This window comes from Trachemys scripta, chromosome 17 (genome assembly GCF_013100865.1).
Source record: "Trachemys scripta elegans isolate TJP31775 chromosome 17, CAS_Tse_1.0, whole genome shotgun sequence".
In the NCBI taxonomy this organism is placed as follows: Eukaryota; Metazoa; Chordata; order Testudines; family Emydidae; genus Trachemys; species Trachemys scripta.
Window position 1 is genome coordinate 20,807,144 of NC_048314.1, and position 22,594 is coordinate 20,829,737.

General features: G+C 42.3%; 1 protein-coding gene across 3 annotated transcripts in view; it reads left to right on the forward strand.

Annotated features, from left to right (window-relative positions):
* The first annotated feature begins 16,292 nt into the window (after positions 1-16,292).
* The window catches only part of CAMSAP1 (calmodulin regulated spectrin associated protein 1), a 43,780-nt gene continuing 37,478 nt past the window's right edge, over positions 16,293-22,594 (forward strand). For 2 of the 3 annotated variants that reach the window (XM_034793628.1, XM_034793630.1), the window contains exons 1-2: positions 16,293-16,467; positions 17,226-17,388. In XM_034793628.1, the coding sequence (XP_034649519.1) occupies positions 17,226-17,388 (163 nt within the window). In that variant the 5' untranslated portion in view covers positions 16,293-16,467. The remainder of the gene's footprint in view (positions 16,468-17,225; positions 17,389-22,594) is intronic. The other variant, XM_034793629.1, reaches the window with a different exon arrangement.

Below are 22,594 nucleotides of genomic sequence, written 5' to 3' on the forward strand. Positions count from 1 at the left end.
TTGTCTCTTGATAGTAAATGTAAATACTGGGTGTGTCTTGCTAGCATTTGCCCAGCAGGGGGAGATGTACTAGAAGAGAGCGAAGCACAGCAAGGGCGAAATAACACATGTTGCTGGTAAATGCTAGCAGAGAAAAGAGATCGCTGGGGCCAAAGAGGAGGACAGGCAATGAATGGAACAAAGGTGAGCAGTGAGGTGAGGAAGTGATGTGCAGTTAGTCTAGGGAATAATCCAAAATGCACGAGGACAGAGCAGTTTCTCTTTCTGGTTGGACTAGAATAGAGGACACACGGCCCTAGACTGTATAAATGTCTAATGATCTGAATTAAATGTTAAATTTAACTTCTCTAGCCTAGCTCATAACAAATGCATCCCTTTATAGGTGTGTTTCTCTCTGGACACAGGCTGAAAAACTCGCAGTGCTATGAAGATGGTTCTATTAGATATTTTAAAACAAAGCCCTTAAAAATTCAGTCCTTAAACTAGCCCAGGTGAAACAAAGGATTGAATGAAGCGTCTGGGGAAGTAGTCTTGTAACAGTGTCACTTAATACAAGGTACTTAAACTAACAGGACAATATAAGGGATTAGATGCTGATTAAGCTGCATAAGGAAAATGGAAATATAGTAAATGATACTGGCTCACGAAAGCTTATGCTCAAATAAATTTGTTAGTCTCTAAGGTGCCACACGTACTCCTGTTCTTTTTGCGGATACAGACTAACACGGCTGTTATTCTAGATACTAGCATGGTTACAGAGCTAACTGCCCCCTCAGCCCGGCTCCCCACATGCACTTGTCACCCAGTATTTCTCATCAGTTGAGGCAGCCATGAGGGGCTTGTCCCCCTGCAGAACAGGCCTTAGCCAAGCAATGCCTTTTGTAAATGAGGGGTCCCCAGGAGCGCCGCCAGCTTTTCTGCCACCCTAGGCGGCGGAAGGTCCCGCCGCCAAAATACCACCGTGGTCACCCCCCCCACAAATTGTAGCACCCTAGGTGACCGCCTAGGTCGCCTAATGGATTGTGGGGGACCCCCCGGGCCGGCACAACCCATTGTTGCTAAGTGTGAACCCTCAAACCTTCCCCTGAGCAGAGTTCCATTCTCTGCCCGTCCCCTGAGTGGGGTCAGGGTCCCCTCTGGCAACACCCCAGTGACGCCTGGCAGTGGACTAGCCCTTTGACCGCCTAGGTTTTCACCCCGTGTGGAGGCTGTGGGGCCCCTTTGTTCTGTATCTGCTGAGTAGAGGTGAGCCGTTCTTCCGCCCCATCTGACTCAGGGACATTTCTATTGGGGATCTGGCTGTATTTTACTCTCGGGGTGGAGCCGGATAGGTGCACAGATAGCTGGAGTGTGAATTCAGTCGCATGTACATTTTACGTCCCCTTTGGGGCTATAGCCTCCTGATTAGCCTGCTGCATTGGCGGGCCAGCATCCCAGCCCTCCTCTGGCCTGAATATCAATATGCTCACCTGTCATGGCTCCATGCCAGTGGCTGAGCCTATTGGTGTCCTGACCCCTGGCAGCTAGAACACCTCAGATCTCTGGTCTATTTGCTCCCACCTCAGTCCAGGGCTCGTCCTTGGTTCCTTTCCTGATGGTCAGAATACACTGGATTAACTGATGTGGTCAGCTCTTGAGAGTTTAGCTGCCTGTCTGCGTAACTCCACCTGCTGACTTTTCTTGAGGTGCTTGTAACTCATCCTTCATGTCCATCTTTTTCCTCTTCTCTTCCTGGAAAAGAATATAGGGCTGTTTTTTTTTTTTTGTTTTTTTTTGTTTTTTTTTCCTTCTGCAGTATTTGCTTTCGCTGCTCTTGGCACTTCACCACTGTCCCCATCTCACTGCTGCCCCTGTATATGTCCCATTTACTGCCACTAACTGCACCTCCGACTGCTTCTGGTCCCTTGAAACAGCCTCCCACCCCCCAGGTCTTGGGCCTTTAGCCATCTGGAATCATGCAATTCTCTCACACTCAGAATGGCCCCTGGGTTGCAGTATATCAACAGTGATTATCTCAGCAGGTCTGACTTCAGTTCAGACCCTGCAGTTTTGTTCCCTCTAGAGCTATGATGATGGTATCCAGAAACCAAACAGCCCCCTTAGAGCAAAGTATTTAGAACAAAAGCATTTCAGAGAAAAGACCTTAAAACAATGAAGCAGGCTATATGCATGACTGCCTTTCCCTAAGGCTTCTCCTTTCCTGGATCTAGGACCCAATGCTTTCCAGTGCCTCCTGAGTCTCTCCTCTGTCAGCTGGTCTCTCCCTGGGCAGCTCCGGACAATTGACCTCGTTTGTCCTGGGGAAGGTTTTTTAACTGTTTCCTGTTCTTTTGATCTCCAGGCTCCCAGCCTGGCAAAACAGCTGTGTCACTTTGGCCTGGAGTCTGGAATTAGGCCATTGTCGTTCATGTGTGTGCTGGGGTGTTCTCATCTGGGGAGCCGTTTCCTTGCCTTCCTGTTTGTTCTTCCCAGAGCATCTATTAAGCGAGATCAGTGCATTTATACAGGCAAGTCTTACTACCCGTTATACAATAACTTCACTGACCAGGTCGCGTGCAGTGTTCATCAAATTATTACATCTCAGTATGCTTAGGTGATTACGTGGCAGCTCCTCATCCATCTCATATACCCACCTTTGCTTATGGGATCAGAGTCAATTAACACTTCCTTGCCTCTCTAATTATAAACTGTTCAATTACAAAGTAAACAACACTGAAGTGGTATTCATCATTGTACCTACTGGACAGCACATGCCTGCATAGTTACATACAATACATACAGTAAACAAGCTTAGTTCTGGCTTTGGTAAAAGGCTTACCAAAGAAGAGTACGTAAGATGCTATCAATAGCCATTTTAGAAATTTCATTATAAAGGGTTGGTGTATTATAGATACTTGTATATTGGTGAACAAGCAGATATTACTCAAATTAGGTTTGCATTATTACCACCATAATCTTGCATCTGAAGAAGTGAGGTTCTTACCCACGAAAGCTTATGCTCCCAGTACTTCTGTTAGTCTCAAAGGTGCCACAGGACCCTTTCTACCACCATCATGACTCTTAACGCTGGATGGGCATGATGCGCTAAATCTTCCAGTGCTTCATTGGGAGTTTTGACTATAAATGAACTGCAGGATTTGGGGACATAAGTCATGCCTAGGGCATGGCCTAGGAAATAGCCAGGAACAAAATGGTAAAATGTGTCACATGATGTGGCACTTGCATCTGAGATCAAAAGGATTTCACAGCTTCTCATGTGCAAAATGATCCTCCGGGTAGTTTCTCACGAGAAAGGATGTTGTTTTAATCCTCCTTCATTTTAATGTCTGCTTAAGGAGTGATTTATCCATGGCAGGGTTTACCTAAAGCTTCCATTGTTAATACTAAAGCTTTCCCTTCATTATAACTGCTAATAAATATTTGATGGTGAAATTCACAAATTAGGTGACTGGGGCACAATAGATTACTTAGTTATTTCTGCCCCCAGGGGTGAGAAATGTCAGATTGATGGAACCTGTCCTGAACAGATGGTTGCTTGTCTCAGCTCAATTTGTGAGGGAGGCAATATAACCCACCACCCAGTATTATCAGGCTTTCCAGCCATTCATCTGATGTTGTTTGCATTTTATTTTTCTTTTCTCAAAGGAGCTGGAGGACCTGGATTTCATGATTTAACATGCAAGACCTGCTGCCCTGAGCCCTGCACATGCAGAGGTTGGGCTGTTGGTGTTGCCAGTCAGGTCCTGAATCACAAAGAAGGAAGAAGGTAGGTTTTACAGGCTATGACAAATCTCTCTCCTCTTTTGGCCCTTTCTCTCCCCTTGGGGTTAGAGCCTAAGCCAAGGGAGAAGAGTAACCTTCACCGATGAACCAGTGTGTCAGTTATTGAGTGGCTGTCACTGCGGAACTGTTGGGAAGCCGTCAATAGAGGTTGCTATGCTACCACCACTAATAAGAGTCAGAGGAGGAAGGGTGTGCAAATAAAAGGACAATAATAATAAGTGTTGATATCAACAAGGAGCTGGGATAAGCACCTGCCTCAGCCTGGTGCATAAAATCAAAAGCCCTTAAAGAGACCGTCAGAAAACCTGGGGCCAAACGTAAGTTTCATGTTTAAAAAAAAAAAAAAAAAAAAGTTATAAAACCCACTTTTAAATGTAAGAAGAGAATCTTATGATTGGACTTACGGTTCTGCCATTCCCCTGTAGCCAAGTATTGCAGCACTGTGCTAGTGCATGAAAACCAGAAAGCAAAACTGATGAGTCTATATACACCATCCAACGTGAAGGTTGATTTAAAAAGTCAAGCAAGTATTTAAAATGGTTTTGGTTGTTAATAACTAAAACTAGTGCTGGGAACATAGACAAGGATTTTTAAAAAATCTTCTGAATACACCTAATGGGGGTATATCACATTGGCAAGAGAGACAATTTGACTTGCTAATTGACAAAGTCATGTTCTTTTAGAGCAAACTTTAGCTTTTCTCATGAGTTCAGTGTGTAACTTGTCTGGTTTCAGAGTAGCAGCTGTGTTAGTCTCCTCTCAGAGTTGGTAAGACAACTACCACCTTTTCATGCTCTCTCTATGTGTGTGTATATATATCTCCTCAATATATGTTCCATTCTATATGCATCCGAAGAAGTGGGCTGTAGCCCACGAAAGCTTATGTTCAAATAAATTTGTTAGTGTCTAAGGTGCCACAAGTACTCCTGTTCTTTTTGTAACTTGTCTGTTTTACTTGGCTGACTTATCAGGCAACTATCACTGCAGTAATAACTTTAAACTTTCTTCACATGTTTAAAGACATGATTGTTTGTCTTAACACATTAACACAGCTAGGGTGACCAGGTGTCCCGATTTTTGGGTCTTTTTCTTATATAGGATCCTATTACCCCCCCTCCCCCTGTCCCGATTTTTCACATTTGCTGTCTGGTCACCCTAACAACAGCAGGGTTTCCTCTTTCTAGATATACTGCTTCCTAGTTACTGTTCCATCTAGTTTAATCCTGTACATTAATTTCTCTAGGCTCCAGAAGCCATCTCTTGTTTGAAAGGCTAGAGGAATGATGGTGCCAACATGTTGTTAAAAAAATTCAAATTATGATCTGACATGCATTCCTTGAACACCTGGAGCCTGATTTTTCTCATTGTCCTGGATCTTGGGTCGCGAAAGGTACCAAGTTAGCATGGTATTGTTTGTAAATGATGTAGGACAATTGAGAACCAGGCCCTCAAACTCTAGTTGTTGTTTTTTCTTCCTTTTTTCCTTTATTCAAAGAAATCTCAAGGTAAAAAACAAATCTAACAGCTAGCCCGGCCGAGTGCCCAGACTCCACCCCTCGCTCACACGGACGAGCTCCACGTCCCGCACTATAAAAAGACTCTGCCAGCGACAGTCACGACTTGGGGCTCAGTTGGAGCAAATGACAATTTGGGTATGTCTGCCTGGGGAGATTTACCAGTATTACTACTGGTATAATTATACCTGTATACCTCCCTGTGTGGACAGCTCAGAATATCAGTGGCCTTTTCTTCTGTACAAGAAAAACTGATAAAAGACCACTGTTATTCTGGATAAGACTGTGCACATGAGAAGTAATTGTATTGGTATAGTAATGCTGGTAAACTTCCCCACATAGACCAGCCCTTTTGTACAAGGAATGCAGAATTAGGCCCTAGATCTACAGAGAAAATAATCTGAGGCCATACTTGAAAGGTGCATTGGTTTAACTAGCTTGACTTAAAAATCGGTCCTGTTAGCATGTTCATTTGCAAGAGTTGGAGACACTGGCCTATCTGGAAATACGGATCAGCAAAATTTTCTAATTCATGTAAATGAAACCTGCTTAGCTGTTAGATTTTCCCCCCCCCCTTCCTCCCCTAGGAGGATTCAGAGTTGCCTCCCTGTAAGCCGTCTAGCTCTAGGGTTTACATACGCTAAATCAAAATAAGGTAAGGGTTAAACTGATTTAAGTGCATCTACATTAAGGGTTAGCACCTGTTTAACAAGACTGATTTTTAAACTGATTTAGTTACTCCGGATGAGGCCTAAAACCACATCTAAATGAGAGATTGTTTTGGCTGGTCTTTTATGGTGGTCTTCCCCCCCCAATTCTAGTTAAATCAGACCAGTTTCAGTCAGGGGGGCTTGAACAGATCATCTGTTATGTTAGCAGGGCTTATATCCTGTCTGCTATGGAACTCCAGAGGCTGTACCATTTAGATCCCCCATCCTAAATTCTGCCCTGGAGGTGGCCTTTTTACAGCAGATTGAAAATATCATCCCGAGGTCAGCTTTTGTCAAGGAACAAAGCAGAAATTTAAATGGATTCAGTCGTTCTCCGCTCATCCTAATTATGCAGATGCACACAGAAAATAGAAATACCCTCCGTGCTTCAGGAACTGGCTGGCAACCAAAATGTTACCCTGGGGGAAGAAAACAGAACTGAAATGCCTTCTTCAGACATAATGTTCTTTCTTTAATGAGCAAGGGGGAAAAATCCCACCTAGCCACTTGCTGTTTTCATCCTATCTCTACTGCAAGTGGAGGCAGAGGGCACTTCCCTGCACTTGAGCTCTTCACTGTCTATTGTGTGCATAACACACACAGATTGCTCTGCCTGGAAATACTTGACACACACCCTTCCTCCCCCCCCCCCCCTCCCCCTTTTGCTTTTTTGTGATGTCACGTTATAAAATGATCATGATTCATTTAGTGGTTGCCATGGCGATGCGTGCTATGCTCATATCCACTACATTTGCAGCAGTCATTCACTGGGAATGAGTCAGAGAATGTGGGTTGGAGGCCAAAGTCTGTGTCCGTGAGCAGCTGTGTGAAGCGTCACAGACAGTGGCTGTGTTTGCTTCTGCAGGGAGTCACTTGAGTACCAGGTGATGAAGGAGACTGCAAAGATTCAGGCAGAAAAGGCCAAAAGTGCAGTCACCTCCAGTAAGTGAATAGTGCAGGTAATTTACGCTGCTACAGTGCTTTCCACCCAGGGGTCTTAAAGCACTCAGACACTCAGCTGCACATCCCCATGTGAAATGGGGAGTATGACCCGCTTTTCACAGATGGCAAAACAGGGCCGGGGAAGGTTGGGACGTGCCCCAGGTCTCTCGGGTCTGTGGCATAGCTGGAAGTAGAACACTGGTCTTGTGACTCCCAGTGCTGTCCTTCAGCCACAAGGCTACAGCTTGCAGTATCCCTGCTGCAAGAAAGAACAGGAAGGGGGAGAAGTGTGGTGGTTGGAGAAATCTGTCAGTCAGGCCTTGATCCTTCATGGAGAGCCAGGCAGGTGGGAGACCTGTGAAGTCAGTGAGCCTCTGCAGGGGGGCCGGCGTCTGACTGCCTGGTTCTGAATGCAGGATGAGGTTGTGACTTTGCAGTTGATTTGCCTTCAAATCTTGGCTTCTCTTCTCTAATCTTCCCCTGCCCTGTAGTTAAAACAAATAAATTCGGAGGTGGGGGGGAAGGGGCTATTCTGACTTGCTCAAAAGAAAAACTGTTCTTGTTTTTAAACTGTGGCTTAACCTGATACTCATGAAAGTGCAGGAGCTAATAACACGGGTTAGGGGAAGGCATATCAGGAGTAGATGCCATTCTGTCTTCCTTCATCTAGCTCTGCCAATGCACCTCAGGTTGCCCAGATGCAACTTTCACCAGGTAGAGCAGAGGCCCATGAATAAGTTTCCTGAGAGGCGATTATTTCAACAGACCCAGTGGTGTCCATGGTGCTTCCCAGACTGATGTAAGACACAGTCCCTGCCAAAGAGCATCACCTAGAAAGGGCAGATTTCCCCCATCCCTTTCAGAACATGCCAAAAAGTCAATCAGATGTGCCATGCTAAAATCTGGCTTAAAGGAGAAGTTTTAGCCATCAATGAATACATGAGTACCACCGATTTTGCTGTATAAAAGAGAGACTTGTACACCTTTGTCCATGAAAAAGGTACTCCTAAATTGGCATGAAGATGCTGCTGTGTATATCAGAACATGCCAGTCGTTATAATATGCCACTCAGAGTGGAATGGATCTGGGGATGTGGGACTTCAATTAGATATTTTGTCTTATTCATTTTTCTGCCCTTCCATTAATCGTTGCATTCAAATCATATTTAAATAGTATAAACGTTGGGAATCGTCATTTACAATATGGTGGAATTGTACTTTCCAAGGTATCTTTCAGGAAACGTGCTGTACAAGAAAACTATTTTTGTTTTTAAATATATAGTAAATGTAAAACAAATGAATAATTCCCACCAGAAAGCAGTTGAAGTAGGTGGGTTTTGTTTTGCCCATCTGGGAATTATCTGACTGTTTGATGTTAATGTTTTTGATTAGATTGTAGCAACACCCAAAAAAATTTCCAAATGCACAGGGAAATATAGCCCCTGCCCTGTATCTCTGGGGTGGGACTGGAAAAACAAGAACAAAGGCAAAAATAGGATGCTAACAAATACCTTTCATGGAACTCATTATGGAAAACCAAACTGGTTTCTAAGTACTGTTGCACCATTATACTCCTGAAAAACAACGTGATGTAACTCTGCAACTATAAGAAAGACATGAACTGACTGTATGCAAGGTATTTTTATTTAATACTGTCCAATTTTAATAAAAAATTAAACCCCACTGACTTCTTCACTAATGCTCTAATTATTAAGTACTATCACAATTCTGAGTGAGAAAAAAATCGCAAATTCTTCACATTTGGTAAATCAAACAGGAGAGGTGGAAGAACTAGGAGGCTTAAGAAAAGAATTAGAGAAAAATAGGAAAAAGGACAGCCTCCCTGCCAATAACTGATTCATTCATGTTGGTTAAGCTCTTTGAAGATAAGTTCTTAGTAGTAATATGACTTTGAGTAAGATGATGATCATATTGGTGCAATGAACAATAAATGGGTAAGATGCCCCTTTCTGTAACATGTTGGTAGTCAGCACCTTCAGCACTACACTCCTTATTCACTTACAAGTGAAGTCAACTCCACCGATGTTCAATGAGTGTTAGTGTACAAGAGGAATGCTGAAGTGTGCCAATAGACTACAACCTACAAACTGTTGGTGGGGAAAAAAAATGTGAAAATAGTTTTTTAAATAATACAACACATTTCAAATGAGGGAAATTAGCATATGTCTAGATAACTATATGGGTCCCATCAGTGTAGTTTCTGGGCTTTATTTACATTTTATATTTTAAATAATTATTTAAAGGATTAGGATACACTTTATTTTGTCTGCATTATTAATAGAACATCTTCACTCTATTTTTTTCTGTAAAATAATCTGTTTGTTGTATATGGTCTATTCTTATTTCCCCAATGCATAAAGAAAACACGCTATCACATATTTCTGATGCACTATGTACCTGAAGCTAAGTAATCGCTGATAACTGCATTACACTGTAGAAACTGTTCCTGTGTTATTGATAATTGCCCTATGACAGTTCCTGTATTACTAAGACTATTATTCTGATCTCTCTTCCTAAAGGATGGATACATAATGAACTGTCATGAGATATGATTTTGTACATGACAGAGAAAAAGACATTTAAAAATTGTCAAGGCAACAGCTGAATTAAGGCCCTGCCTAATTCCTTATTTCATTTGGGATTATCAGGTCCCATTTGCCAATGTGCTGTCTTAAATACCATATTTTATTTATTTAAAATGTCCAGTAAGACAATATTACTATTGTGACATTGTGCAGTCTATATGGTTTTTTAAAAACATAAGTGAATATAATGTAACTGGGATAGTTTTAGAAAAATATGGTGAATATAACATAACTGGGATGTGCTTCATGCAAAAGGTCTCTTGTAAGGTATCATTTCAAAGCTTATAATCTACAGAGTGTGATCATCCAATTTGTATAAATGTACCACTCTTGTATCTAAAACTAGAAATATAAAATATAACTGAGGGCCTATTGTAATTATGTAAAGTGTGGGTCATTAATGATGGTTTGGAATCTTGATGACTCCCATTGTCTGCAGATGGCTGTATTTACTTACCTGTGAGTCTTCCTGTATATGTGTGTGCTGGCAAGTGAGTAATGAAGTCTTGCAGTGCCATGTGATCATGTCACCTGAACTGGAATCCATCTTTAACCTGGTGCTTTTCCAGGGGTGGTGGAAACCCAGAGGGACAAAGGGTTCTCGCCTTATGCAAAAGATATATAAAGGGTTGGAAGAGAACAAAGGAAGGAGAGGAGCCATCATGAAGAATCCCCTAGCTATCACCTGAGCTGCAACAAGAGTTGTACCAGGGGAAATAATTGTGCCCAGGCCTGGAAGGAAGGTGTCCAGTCTGAGAAAAAAATTACTGAAGCATCTCTGGGGTGAGATTATCTGTATTCGGTTTGATTGGACATAGATCTGCGCATTTTATTTTATTTTGCTTGGTGACTTACTTTGTTCTGTCTGTTACTACTTGGAACCACTTAAATCCTATTTTCTGTATTTAATAAAATCACTTTTTATTTAGTAATTTACTCAGAGTATGTATTAATACCTGGGGGAGCAAACAGCTGTGCATATCTCTCTATCAGTGTTATAGAGGGCGAACAATTTATGAGTTTACTCTGCATAAGCTTTATGCAGAGTAAAACGGATTTATCTGGGTTTAAACCCCATTGGGAGTTGGGCATCTGAGTGCTAAAGACAAGCACACTTCTGGGAGCTGTTTTCAGGTAAACTTGCAGCTTTGGGGCAAGTTATTCAGACCCTGGTTCTGTGTTGGAGCCAGACGGGAGTGTCTGGCTCAGCAAGACAGGGTGCTGGAGTCCTGAGCTGGCAGGGAAAACAGGAGCAGAGGTAGTTTTTTGCACATCAGGTGGCAGCTCCCAGGGGGGTTTCTGTGATCCAACCCGTCACAACTATATAATATTTTAATAGCTATTTTTAACTTGATGGAGTATGTTTTAGAGTTCTATTAAAACCTAATGGCATGATGATGGAAAAAATCTGTTGTTTTACTGACGCTCTCCCATGCCATCCCCAACAGCGTATAGGCAGGAACAATTGTGCAGAGATGAAGGCAGGGATATAGTTAAAACAACTTCCAGATCAAGCTAACCACCCTGGCACGCTCCTGAAGGAGACAGGAGGATTGGCAGGTGCTCCCACAGAAATGCTAATGAGCCGCAGCAGACAGCTGATTCCCGGAAGGATGTGGGTTATAAACCAGCTGGAAGGAAGAGAGAGCTGGAGTATAAGAGACCAACGTGGTGGTTTCTTCTTTGCACTGTGGCCAAGCTGCCAGCAGCAAACCAACCTGTATACCATGTATACCTTGCGTATGGAAAACCTTGATATATTATGGACCATTCCTGAGAGGGTTGGGAGAGGAAAAACTTCCCTACTCAGCCAGCGATTGGGTCTATTATTTTGGATTCCTTATCGTTCCTAAGCCCTAAAATGGGGCTAACACTTGCCTTGGGGAAAGTGCTTTGAGAGCTTTATATAATAACCGCCTCTAGCTCTGCTATAGCACTTTATAGCAGTAGCTCATAAAGCCCTTTAAAAATGGAGGTCAGTATCGTTAGCCCAGTTTTACACATAGGGAAATGGGCACAGAAAGGCAATGCCTTCCGCAAGGTCACTGAATAGAGCTGGTGGTGGAGCCAGGAATAGAACCCAGGTGTCCCGAGTCCCAGGCCAATGTTCTGTCCTCCAGGCAACATGACCTCAATACAGCAATTAAAAAAACCCAACAACAACCTGAATGAGAGCAGAGTGTTCCTATGAGGTGGTAGGCTGTATGTGGTGCGGCTGCTACATTTACTAGCCAGAGTTATCCCGTGTGACAAAATGCCTAAGTCACAAATCCTCCCTGCCCATTTTTGTGAATTTAGTGTGGGTGAAAGATGTGTGAGTGACAGCCCTAGCCACTGGAATCTTCTACTTATTCATAGAGCAGATGCTGGACAGACAGTGGCAGTGGAAACTTTCCATGTCATCTCCCACCGCTATGCCTCATCTCTGATCTGAAGGGATCTTATGTGCTGAGAGCATTTTAATACCCCCATTGCCTGTGCAATTCTTGGCCTCTCTAATGAGACTGCCAACAAAGGTGCCAATTAGTGCCACTAGTGGGTGGGGTCAGTTCATTCTGTCTCTGCAGCTGAATGACCTATGACAGTGATATCGAAGATAGTTGCAGTTCGGCAGAAATACCAATGTGTTGCATTGTGAATTTACCTCCATGTGTCATTGGGCTGCTACAAGTTGATTTTATGCCCTTTGGGAGAGTCAAACTGTTTTGTGTTTTAAAAAAAAAAAGCTCCAGAAAGTAAAATTCCAAGCATTCTTCCAAAAAAGGCAAGGAAAGCAAGAGCATGGTTCTAGCTTTGCTAGCTACAATATCACTGGGAAAGGTGCCATGTTTTGATACAAAGGTAGCACATACTAGCTAATTGTCTCAGAGTACTCCTGGAAAAATGAGTTGCACAACAGTCCTCAGTGCATATTTACACCCACTCTGACAAATGATAAAGAAATCAAGGAGAGCATCATAATAGAAAAATTATTTCATATGAAAAAGCAATAAATTAACGCTTTTCAGCAACTAAGTCTTAAACCAAATATTATAGCGCAGGATGGGGCTAGGAGCAATTGGTATGTGAATAATAACAGTTTGCTACTACTTAATGCTGCAGAACATGGGATAGTCATTAACATTCTCATGGCAAAAGCAAACACGTTTAACAACTCTCTGATATCCCTCCCATTTTAAATACAGGCTTTTCATCACTTATGTGGTTTTGAGAATGCCAGCGTTACCAGAACATCAGGCAGTGTTGAGTGCCTGACAAGCCACTTGATCATCAGATCCAGAGCTTCTGCAAGCATCAATTTTTGTTTCCATGTTAGAACACAAGTCCCCTAAGCAGTTACAGATACTACCATGCAGGAAGAAGTCATAGTACATTTTGCATCAGGAGTGGAAGGCAGTAAGGGTAAAAATTGCAGTTGAGTACAAAGTAATGTTAGGATTAAGTGTGGGTTAAAGTAAGTTATCTCCCATGATACAGCATAAAGTATTGGTCATGTCTGTACAACTGGACAAACTTCTTATTCTCATCATTAGAGTTTTCCATAGCTTCAGTTTTCTTCTAAGCTTCTGTAGTTTTGAGCCAAATTTTCCATTGGTTTGTCCACAGAGGTGCCTGGGTTTGGCTCAGATACACCTTGACAGATTACCTATAAGAAGCAAGTTTTAAAAATATGCTTTATAACTCTGGAGTGAATTTTGTGCCAGACTGATGGATCTGGGCACCCGAGCCCTCTGTTTATCAATGCAATAGATACAGCAAGTGCAACAGCAGTTCAAGCTTCCCCTGCAAAACGTGCCCTAATCCCAACCTAAAGATATCCTCTCTCTGGCCCAGGGGTTAATTCTGTTTCTACAGCACATTTAGGGCCCAATCCAATATTCACTGAAGTAAATGGAAACATTCTCATTGATTTTCTATGCAAGTTAGGTCAGGCCCTTTATCCCTAACCTAGCAACAAAAGTATCAGTTATGGTGATGGCAACATCACAAAACTATCCTGTATGAAATGAACTGAAAATACCAACACATTTTACACAGACCCATCAAAAACTAAGTGCTTTGCAAATACATTTAATGTATCAGTTTTTGGTGCATGCTCTTGCATACAGACTTATAGCTTGAGATAGTGACAGAGATAACCGCTGCAGTTCAGACCCACCCTTCTTGAAGACATGAAGCTGAATGCTCTCCATTCTCACCCTGAAGAAGTTTTTTTTAAAAATGTGGAATCGTTTAAAGATATCCAATTTATTTTTAGTTGTTCTGAAGCAATTCTATTCTCCAAACAGAGAACAGAAAGGAAATCAGGCAGACTAAAATAACTACTCTTAATCTGCTATAAATATTCAGTTCAACTTGTTAAATTTTAGCCAGCTACATGCTAGATCTACAAAAGATCAACTTTGTCTCCCATTGCAATTGTACAAAGTATAGAAATTACCCTTAGCTACTACCTCTAATATCCTGCATATACTTATTAAGGGCCTAAACCGGTAGATATTTAAATCATGCATGTAACTTTACTCATGTGAGTAGCCCAATTGACATCAATGAGACTCATCAAGTGAGTAGAATTACACTCATAAGTACTGCAGGATCAGTCCTTTAGGCCATGCTCTCATAAACTGCCTAGGCACTCAGACCCCTACTGATTTCAACAGGGCTCCACGTGAATGCAGGGATCTGTCCCTCAGATTGCATGCTCTTCAGGACAAGCAATGGTATCTTTTTACCTGCCTATGCTGCCTAAAAACTTACTGTAAAATAATAATTAATAGCATGGTAGTTTTACTGCAAGAAGCTAAAACGCTATTTACCACTCCAAAATTTTGTAAAGCAGTGAGATAACATATTTTCTATCCCTGCTAGCAAAAGGCCCATCACATAACAGGGCCCTAATCAATAAATCACATGTGGTTATTTTGCAGATCAAACCATGTGTTTCTATATCCATGTCCAGACTGTAATAATGTTTGCATGATCTTGTCGCAGTCTGCAGTTCCTTGCTGCTAGTTTCATTTTTTTAATTCTCAATTCAGTGACTGTAGGAGAAACCAAACTGCAACTGCAATATAAGAATCAGCAGAAGACTCCACTTGCCAAACAACACTCCCCCCCATGGCTTTGCAATTGAAACTCAGGCTCAGGTGAACAAACTGCCTTTCTGCTACGAAATCTGCAGAACAGGTCACCTAGTCACCAGTTTGAAAAACCAAAGCCACCTTTGACATTGACAGATCATGAGCTCATTGGTACATGGCACATCCAAATCAGTACAATAAGAAAAATTATTCTAGGCAAATAACCTGATGGAAAAAAATATTATAAGGAATCTGATAATTCCAATAGTTCTCTGTGTTCCATAAGAGGCAAGAGACCTTGAACCTGCAATTAGGTGCCTGATTTTACTTCAGTGGGACTAATTGTGTAGTTATGTGTTTTCAGGTTCACTAGGTAAACGAAGAGTCAAAACTCTCAGAAATAGACACCTTGGAAACATATCCTGACATTAAGAAAAGCAAAGTTATAATGACACTATAAGAATATGTGGAGATGTTTGAGTATAACAGACCTGTCAGATCAGTGGCCAAGCAAACAGTGGGCTCTCTGTGACTGGGTAATGTCACATGTGAGTAATCATTATAGCACTGATCCTGCAGTGGATCTACCAGAATTGATCCCTGAGCCAAGACAAGACCCCAAAGGGTGCTCACAGTATTGATTGAAGGACTGGGCCTTAGTTACAGATCACTTATTATGAAAATATAGACAGGAACAGTGGCACAAAATGATCAGTTCAACACTACTTATGAACCTATTTTAGCTTCCGGCTGGGCTTAGACACAATTATTGGCTATAATAATTTTTTAAACAAAACAATATTGGCACCACTAAATTCAAAAACCATGAGTCTGTTTCCAAAAACCATAAGGTTGGCATAAGAATTATATTTGAAAAAAAAAAAAAAAAAAAAAGACAACATCTTTTTATTTGCCTTCAGATTATTGAGCAGGTAGGAATCCAGCTTTACTCAGCTGTCACGAGGGCTACAACCATTTTTGTCCCCAGATAAGGAGCTAGGGCTTTAAGAAAAACACCAAATATTGATAGAGTGGGTGACAGGCCCTGCCTTCACCTGAGCCACATACTAGGTTAAATTAAGTTTTAGGAACAAAAATTTCCCCAAACCGACTTCCTTCTGAGTGCATCCATCGCTGCAGTGCCCATACAGCCCCAATGCTACAAGCCACTGCTTGGGGTGGGGACACCAAGGTCACAGCAGAGACACCCTCCCACAGACACCTGCTAGGGACCACGTATGTGCCTGGGAAGGACAGAGCCCTGAGCCAACGCCTGGGGCTCCAGTGGCCTGGGGTAGCTGTGCTGGGCAGTCCAACCCCCATGCCCCACCCTGACCCCTTAGCAGGATGGCACCATCTATAACTCAGACTGGGTCTGGGCAGGTCTTTATATACAACTCCCCACCCCTCTCATCACTAGGGGATGGTTGCTGGGGCAGACGAGGCAGCCAATGACAGGCTCTAGCCCTTGCGCCTGCGCAGTGCCCGAAAGGCGGGGCCGCTGCCCACGCGAGAGCTAGAGCGCGAGCGCCGGTCCCGCTCCCTTTCCCCGAACGCGGGCGCGAGCCGGTCCCGCCCCCGCCCCCGCCCCCGCCCCCCCCCTTCCTCGCTAGCAGGCGGCCGGCAGCGCGCGCGCGCTGTCTGGGGGGCTCGAGGCTGAGAGCGAGCGCGGGCGCGCGCCCAGCCAGCCAGCCCCGGGCCGACGGCGGCTCCATAGGTCCGTGCGAGCGGCGCCCCGGGAACCGGCCTTTTAGCCTCCTAGTCCCCTCAGCCCGCGCGCTCCGCCCGGGCCCGGGCGCGGCCGGGGCATGAAGCTGCCGTAGCCCTGCGAGGTGAGTGGGGGCGGCCGGGCCTACAGGCCGCGGGGGGGCCGGGCTGAGGGCTCCATGGGGAGCAGCCTCCTGGCAGCCAGGTGGGCCGAGGGGCCCCGGCATCCTGGGGGTGCCTTCCCCATCCTCTGCCTGCGGGCGGCCTCTCCTCAGGGGCGAGCGGGGGGTGCTGGTGAGAAATCTCAGCCCGGAGTCGGTGCCTGGCCAGGGAAGGAGCCCGAGGTGCTGCCCCCGGCCTGCCCCCACCCCACCCCGGCCCGGCCCGGCCCGGCCCGGCAGGGATTCCCGGGGCAGCGAGCCAGGCGGCGGGACCCGCCTCCAGGTACCTGCTGGTATTGTTCGGCTGTTCCCAGGCCGGGAGGACAGGCAGGCAGGAGATGGAGGGTACCTTGTGAGAGGGCTAGAGATGGAGCCTCCGCTTTTCTTTATCTGAACGGCTGTGATGAACATGGGATTTGTGCCTGTGCTTTGCTGATACGGGCTGGGAACAGCGGCAAAGGGTGGTGGGGTTTTTTTTCAGCCCAACTGACATGCAGGGTTTAAAAGAAGAAGGTGGGCTTACATGTCTTTCAGTCGTGGGTGAAATTTCAATTGCCAAATCGAGCCAATAAACGCCTTTTGAGGGTCTCAAGGCCTGTGGTGTTCAGTCGACAGTATTGTGCCTGGTGTGATGCATTTGAATGAGCTGTTCAGGCTGCTCGTCTTCTATGTGTGTGTGTTTTTAAAATGTAATGGAAACCATGGCATTGTTTTTGTTTTAGATGGTGGATGTTGATGTTTGTGCCATTGGAGATAGCACCAGAAGAAAAATGGATGCCCTGACAGATAGTGCGGTTGAGATTGTCCCTTTGGAGCTCTATGATTCAGCCAGAGCAAAAATAGCTGCTAATCTGCAATGGATCTGTGCTAAAGCCTATGGAATAGGTAAAATCGCTTTCGTCGGGCAATCGTTCTTGTCTCTATTCTTGCCCTTTTCATCTCCCCTGCCATCACACAAGTAATTAAATCAGGCTTAAATCACCTTTGTTTTCATTATCACTAATGTGTCAAACCTATTCCTGTGTAATAATCCAGTATTTCATGATGCATCTAATAAGAATAAAGCAAAGAATCAGAATAAACTGGTGTATCAGGAAACCTGACAGTGAACGCTGTCTATTGTCACTATGAATGATTTGTACTTCCAAAATGTTATTGTTTTTACTAAATAGGATTTTCCTAAACCGAGCTGTTTGTTACTACCTGCAAACCTTCAGCTCATGTAGGCCTCAAAGGCTTTATCCTGATTCCTTGTCTAGTCATCTTTGCAGATTGGTGCTAAGACCTTGATGCTGTTTTTTTAGTAGATTGTCGTGTTAACTTAAAATTAAAATAAAAGAAGCTATGTCATTTATGAATCTGCTTGTAATGAGTAGCAGACTATTCCCTTTTTCCAAAAATGTGAACAAATCTAATTTATGAGTTACAAATGCATTTATTTACATTCTAGAGTACAGGGGAGGAGGTAGCGTGATAAAGTAAGGGAAGATACTTCTATAAACTGTTTTGTCAGAAACCATTGAAATCCAGAGTTTTCCTATGGCAATAATAAAGATTATGTTGGAACCTTGCAATACTTTCATAGGCATCTGTATCTACTGATTTTTTTCCTATTGCAGTAGACCTGCTTGTATATTTTTGCTTGCTACCATTTGAACATAAATAGCCATGCTGTATATAAACTTGATAGAATACTTGTCTTTATACAAAACATAACACAAAACATGCAAAATCTTGTTTTGGAAAATTAGATAGCCCTGTTAATCTAACTCTAATTTGCCAAACTCTAATATGCTTACTGGATTAACACTAGCTTATTTTGTGACAGGGCTGAGCAAAACAATACATTCCTGCAATTAAATATTTTAAACTGTTTTCAACAAGAATATTGCTTTCTTCTAGTGTTTTCAGAACCGTCAATATTTTCTGTCGCTTTTGCATTTTTCTACAATTAAGAGTAGAAAAGGGATAGTGATCTTGTTACTTTAAAATGTATTTTCCTTTCTACAGAGTGTGAAGTTATTGCATTTTGTGAGAGGAGTAAAGGGTAAAATAACAATAGTATGATTATCTAAACAAAAAAATTCTGATGCAGCCTTTGGGGGTGTAGATGGAACATAAATGTTGACTACTGCTACCACTATTAATAATTGGATACTCATGAAAACTAAACAGGCATTGTCATGCATGAATATATTTCAAGTGCTTCAGTTGTTTGTAATGCCTCATTAAAGAGATTTTTAGTGAGTAGAAATAAAACATGCTTTGCAAGTTATAGAGGTTCATTGTTTATATTTTGGCTTTGTTTCAAAAGAAGGACCTAATCCTGCATTAGGATCCACTAGCATAGATCCTGTGGTGCAGAGGAAGGAGGACTGACTGCCTCATGTTTATATTGGCATTAACCTCTGTGGGACTCCGTAGGCTCAGAGATCTGTGCTTATGCCTTAATCCTGCATCAATTTGCTAAATTTGTAGCGTGTACTGGTTAGAGAACTAGCAGTTGTTAAATCAATTGGCCTTTTCTACGCTAAAAATTTTGCCAAAAATTCTTATTTTTATTAAAAACAGTACAGCATTGCCAGTGATAGACGTGGCGGGAACACTTGTGTAGAGAAGACCCCTGTGGCTACTGGCATTTTTTCTCCACTGTCATGTAGACCTGCTTGGATCAAATGTAAATAAGAGTTAATTGTCAGCAACAGCAGGAGCATTATTTTCACTAGGACTTTCATGTTGCTACCACTGGTTGGCTTCAATGGGACTAGTTGCAGTGTGTAAAGTTAAGCATGTGCAGAAATATTTGTAGGATCTGGACCTGAGTGAATTTTAGTTAGGTTTTGCTGTGGTCTCTCCACACTGTGATGAATATTAAGATCATTTTTCACAGAATTATAACTTGCATTTAAAAGAAAAACTTGATGGTCTGAAATATAGCATGCAGAATCTTTGATCCAGGGACAAATGTGTTTTTTACAACACTTCTGTGGAAGGATTATTAAAAGTAGTAGTTTCAGGTGTCTCTCTTACCTTAATATCCTTTAAAACTGAATATTTGCAGGCTACCCATCTATAATAGATCTGTGTCTTTTGGATACTGCTATTACTCAGTGGGTTTTTGAGGGGAGGTATAGAGAGGTCAAGATAATTTCATTAGGATTTTTGTTATGCTGACCTGATTTGTAGATGGAGTATATTTTACATCATTCAGAGCAGTTTTGATCAATTTTGTGGAAGAAATAAACAGTTTCCATTTGTAGATTATAAACAGCTTTTGTATGGTCCTGAAATCACTCAATAGACTTCCTTCATTTTTTTTTTTTTTTTTTTAAAATGAGTACTTAAGGAGAAGTTTTTTTCTGACTTTTTCTGATCTTGCACATGCTTATGCAGGTACTGAATTTTATTCACATGAGTAAAGTTTAAACACATGCTTACATTTTTGCAGGATTGAAAATTTAAATTGGATTCCAATACTGATCATGTCATTTGTCAGCAGTATGCTCACACTTATCAATTTTAGTTTTTATTTTCCAATATATATTGCACAGTGTGTGTTTGAAGTGATTCTCGTCATCTAAGTTTGTGGTGCTTATCAAAAATGGTACTTATAAAAGAAGAAAATAACTTTGGGGGCATGACAGATAATTTGGAGTTCAACTGCACCTTTGTGCCTCAGCATTGAAGTACACATGGATCCTAGATTACACCCTCTCATGAAAAGGGGTCCTGGAGTTTGCTTTTCACTGTTCCCCTTCAATGGAGGGGTTTGGGTGGCCATAGATCATAGCAGCCTAGGCAGTACAGTAATACTACTAATAGGAGCCTCATTCTCCCCAACTCCAGGCACCTGGAGCATTAGTGGGGAAAGGACTCTCCTTTGTGCAGAGGAAGGAGTTGACCTGTGTGGATTGTCTCTGCATTGCTGGCCCTCCTGTTTCTGACAACACATCTCCTAGCTGCATCTCACAGTGAAATTTGGAAACAGTAGGGGATGGGGCTGTGGACAGTAACATTTCTCTTGTTCTCTCTGCCCTCCTCACAATTTGGGGAGCACTGTCTGAAAGAAGCCTGGATGTGAGTACAATAGTTCAGTAGTTCTCTGCAGAAATTCAGAGGTCTGTGTATGAATGTCTAGATGCTTTCTGACAACAATCCTAAAGGATGCCTTATCTAGGTGTAATTCAGTGGATCAAGGATGAAGTTTGACCTGAACTGAGCATCCTTTTCATCAGCTGAAACCAAACATTAAAACTAAATTGTATTTTGTGCATCATGCCAATGATTTTATTGACATAGGTACTTTAACATTTCAGGATTAGAATATAAAATCTGTTCATGGGCCTGCCTATCTGAAGATACTTAGAAATATCCTAGACAGTACAATTTGGAAAAAGGTTTTCTTTTTTTAACCTGTTGTATTTCCCCATGCTTCTAACCAGATATTGTGCTAAAAACTGACTAAGTGGTTAAGCCTTTCAATGGAACTTTGTCTCCATATGGTGATACAAAAAAAGTTGCTTTGAGATATATTTGCATTACTTTGCTTTTTCTTTCCTAATCATAATTTTTTTACATTGTCTTCAGTGACTTTCTTCCATGACTTTCTCTTTCCTTACATGATGTTTGTTCTTTCTGTTTTCTTCTTATGAAATCTATCTGTATCATACTCTAGTTCTAGTTTTACTCCATTCTCTTCTACTTCTAACTCCCACATGCTTATTATTTATTTGTATTATGATGGTATCCAACGGCCTCAATGAAAATTGACTCTACTCTGCTGGTGGGTTAGAGATACACAGGAAAACATCATCCCTACCCCAAAGAGCTTAATTTTAGCTTAATTAAGAGCTTAATTAATTAAAGAGCTTTAATTTTGACTACACGATGGGGTAACGCGCAAAACAGGGCTGTGATTTCTAAAGCACACTGATGTGCTGTGCATTAATTGGACTGTGTAGCCCTTGCTGGTGCATTCTAAAGTTTACTTAGTGCACTTTAACATAAAGCTGTTTGAAAAAGTACTATGTTAAAGCACACTAGGAACCTTCAGTGTACACCAGAATGGTCTACTCGGTTCAGTTAATGCACAGCACATCAGACTAGTTACTGTGCTTTAGAAAACACAAGCCTGCACTGTGCATTATCCTACCACATCGACCGTCCCTGATAAGTAAACGTAACAAGAAGTGGAGAGAGGGAAAATAACAGTGATAGTTAACCTAGGTAACAGTATAATCCTATGTGCTTATGGTTCCAGATCACTTAAACTTTTCACATATATGGAGCTTAAAAATTTTCAAGACATCTACTTAACAAACAAACATTATATTAAAATAAAGGGAGGCCCCACTAGCCACAGGGCAATGCCCTGTGGTGAAAGCCAAGTCCCAGTGCCCGCAAGATGCTGGGATTTCTACCACTGTGCTCTTGCAGTGGCTCCTACTTTGAGATTCTAAGTTTTTAGTGTTAGGCTGGCTAGTAGGTATCTGAGAAATAAGAAGTGCACCAACAGCCTCCTCTGGCTGCTGAAAGGAAGGCCCTCTCTGGCTGTGGGCACGGATTTGTGAAAAAACAAGAGTTTTCCGGGGGGGCGGAATCCTGTTCTTTTCCCTTTTGAACTGCTATTTCACTGAAGTATTTACATGAATATAATATTTGAGCTGTGGGTACTAAAAAAAGTGTTCAGTTTTGTCTGCATATCAGCTGTAACTGTTCAAAAATGTTAAAAGGGAGATGTTGAGAACATTAAGGTTCTTGTTATGCCTGTTCGTCTTGTTAGGAAACAATGAAAAAGTTGTCCAACTGTCTAGAAGCACAGAAGGAAAGGGGAATGAATGGGTGGAGTTGTTGGTCATTATAGGGGTGTGGTTAGAATAAATTCCCTCTGGATGTTGAAGAGGGGAGTAGATGGAGCTGTGAATTTTTATGGGGGCTTGGCTTATTCGAACCTAGATAGGTCTAGAAGGTGGGCAGGACATCTGACCACTTTTGTTTTATGTATAAAGTTGGCAAGGTTATCTTATTGTTTCATGCTTCTGTGTTGAATTTACAAGGTGATGATTTCAGTCTAACTATAGTAAATGTGAAA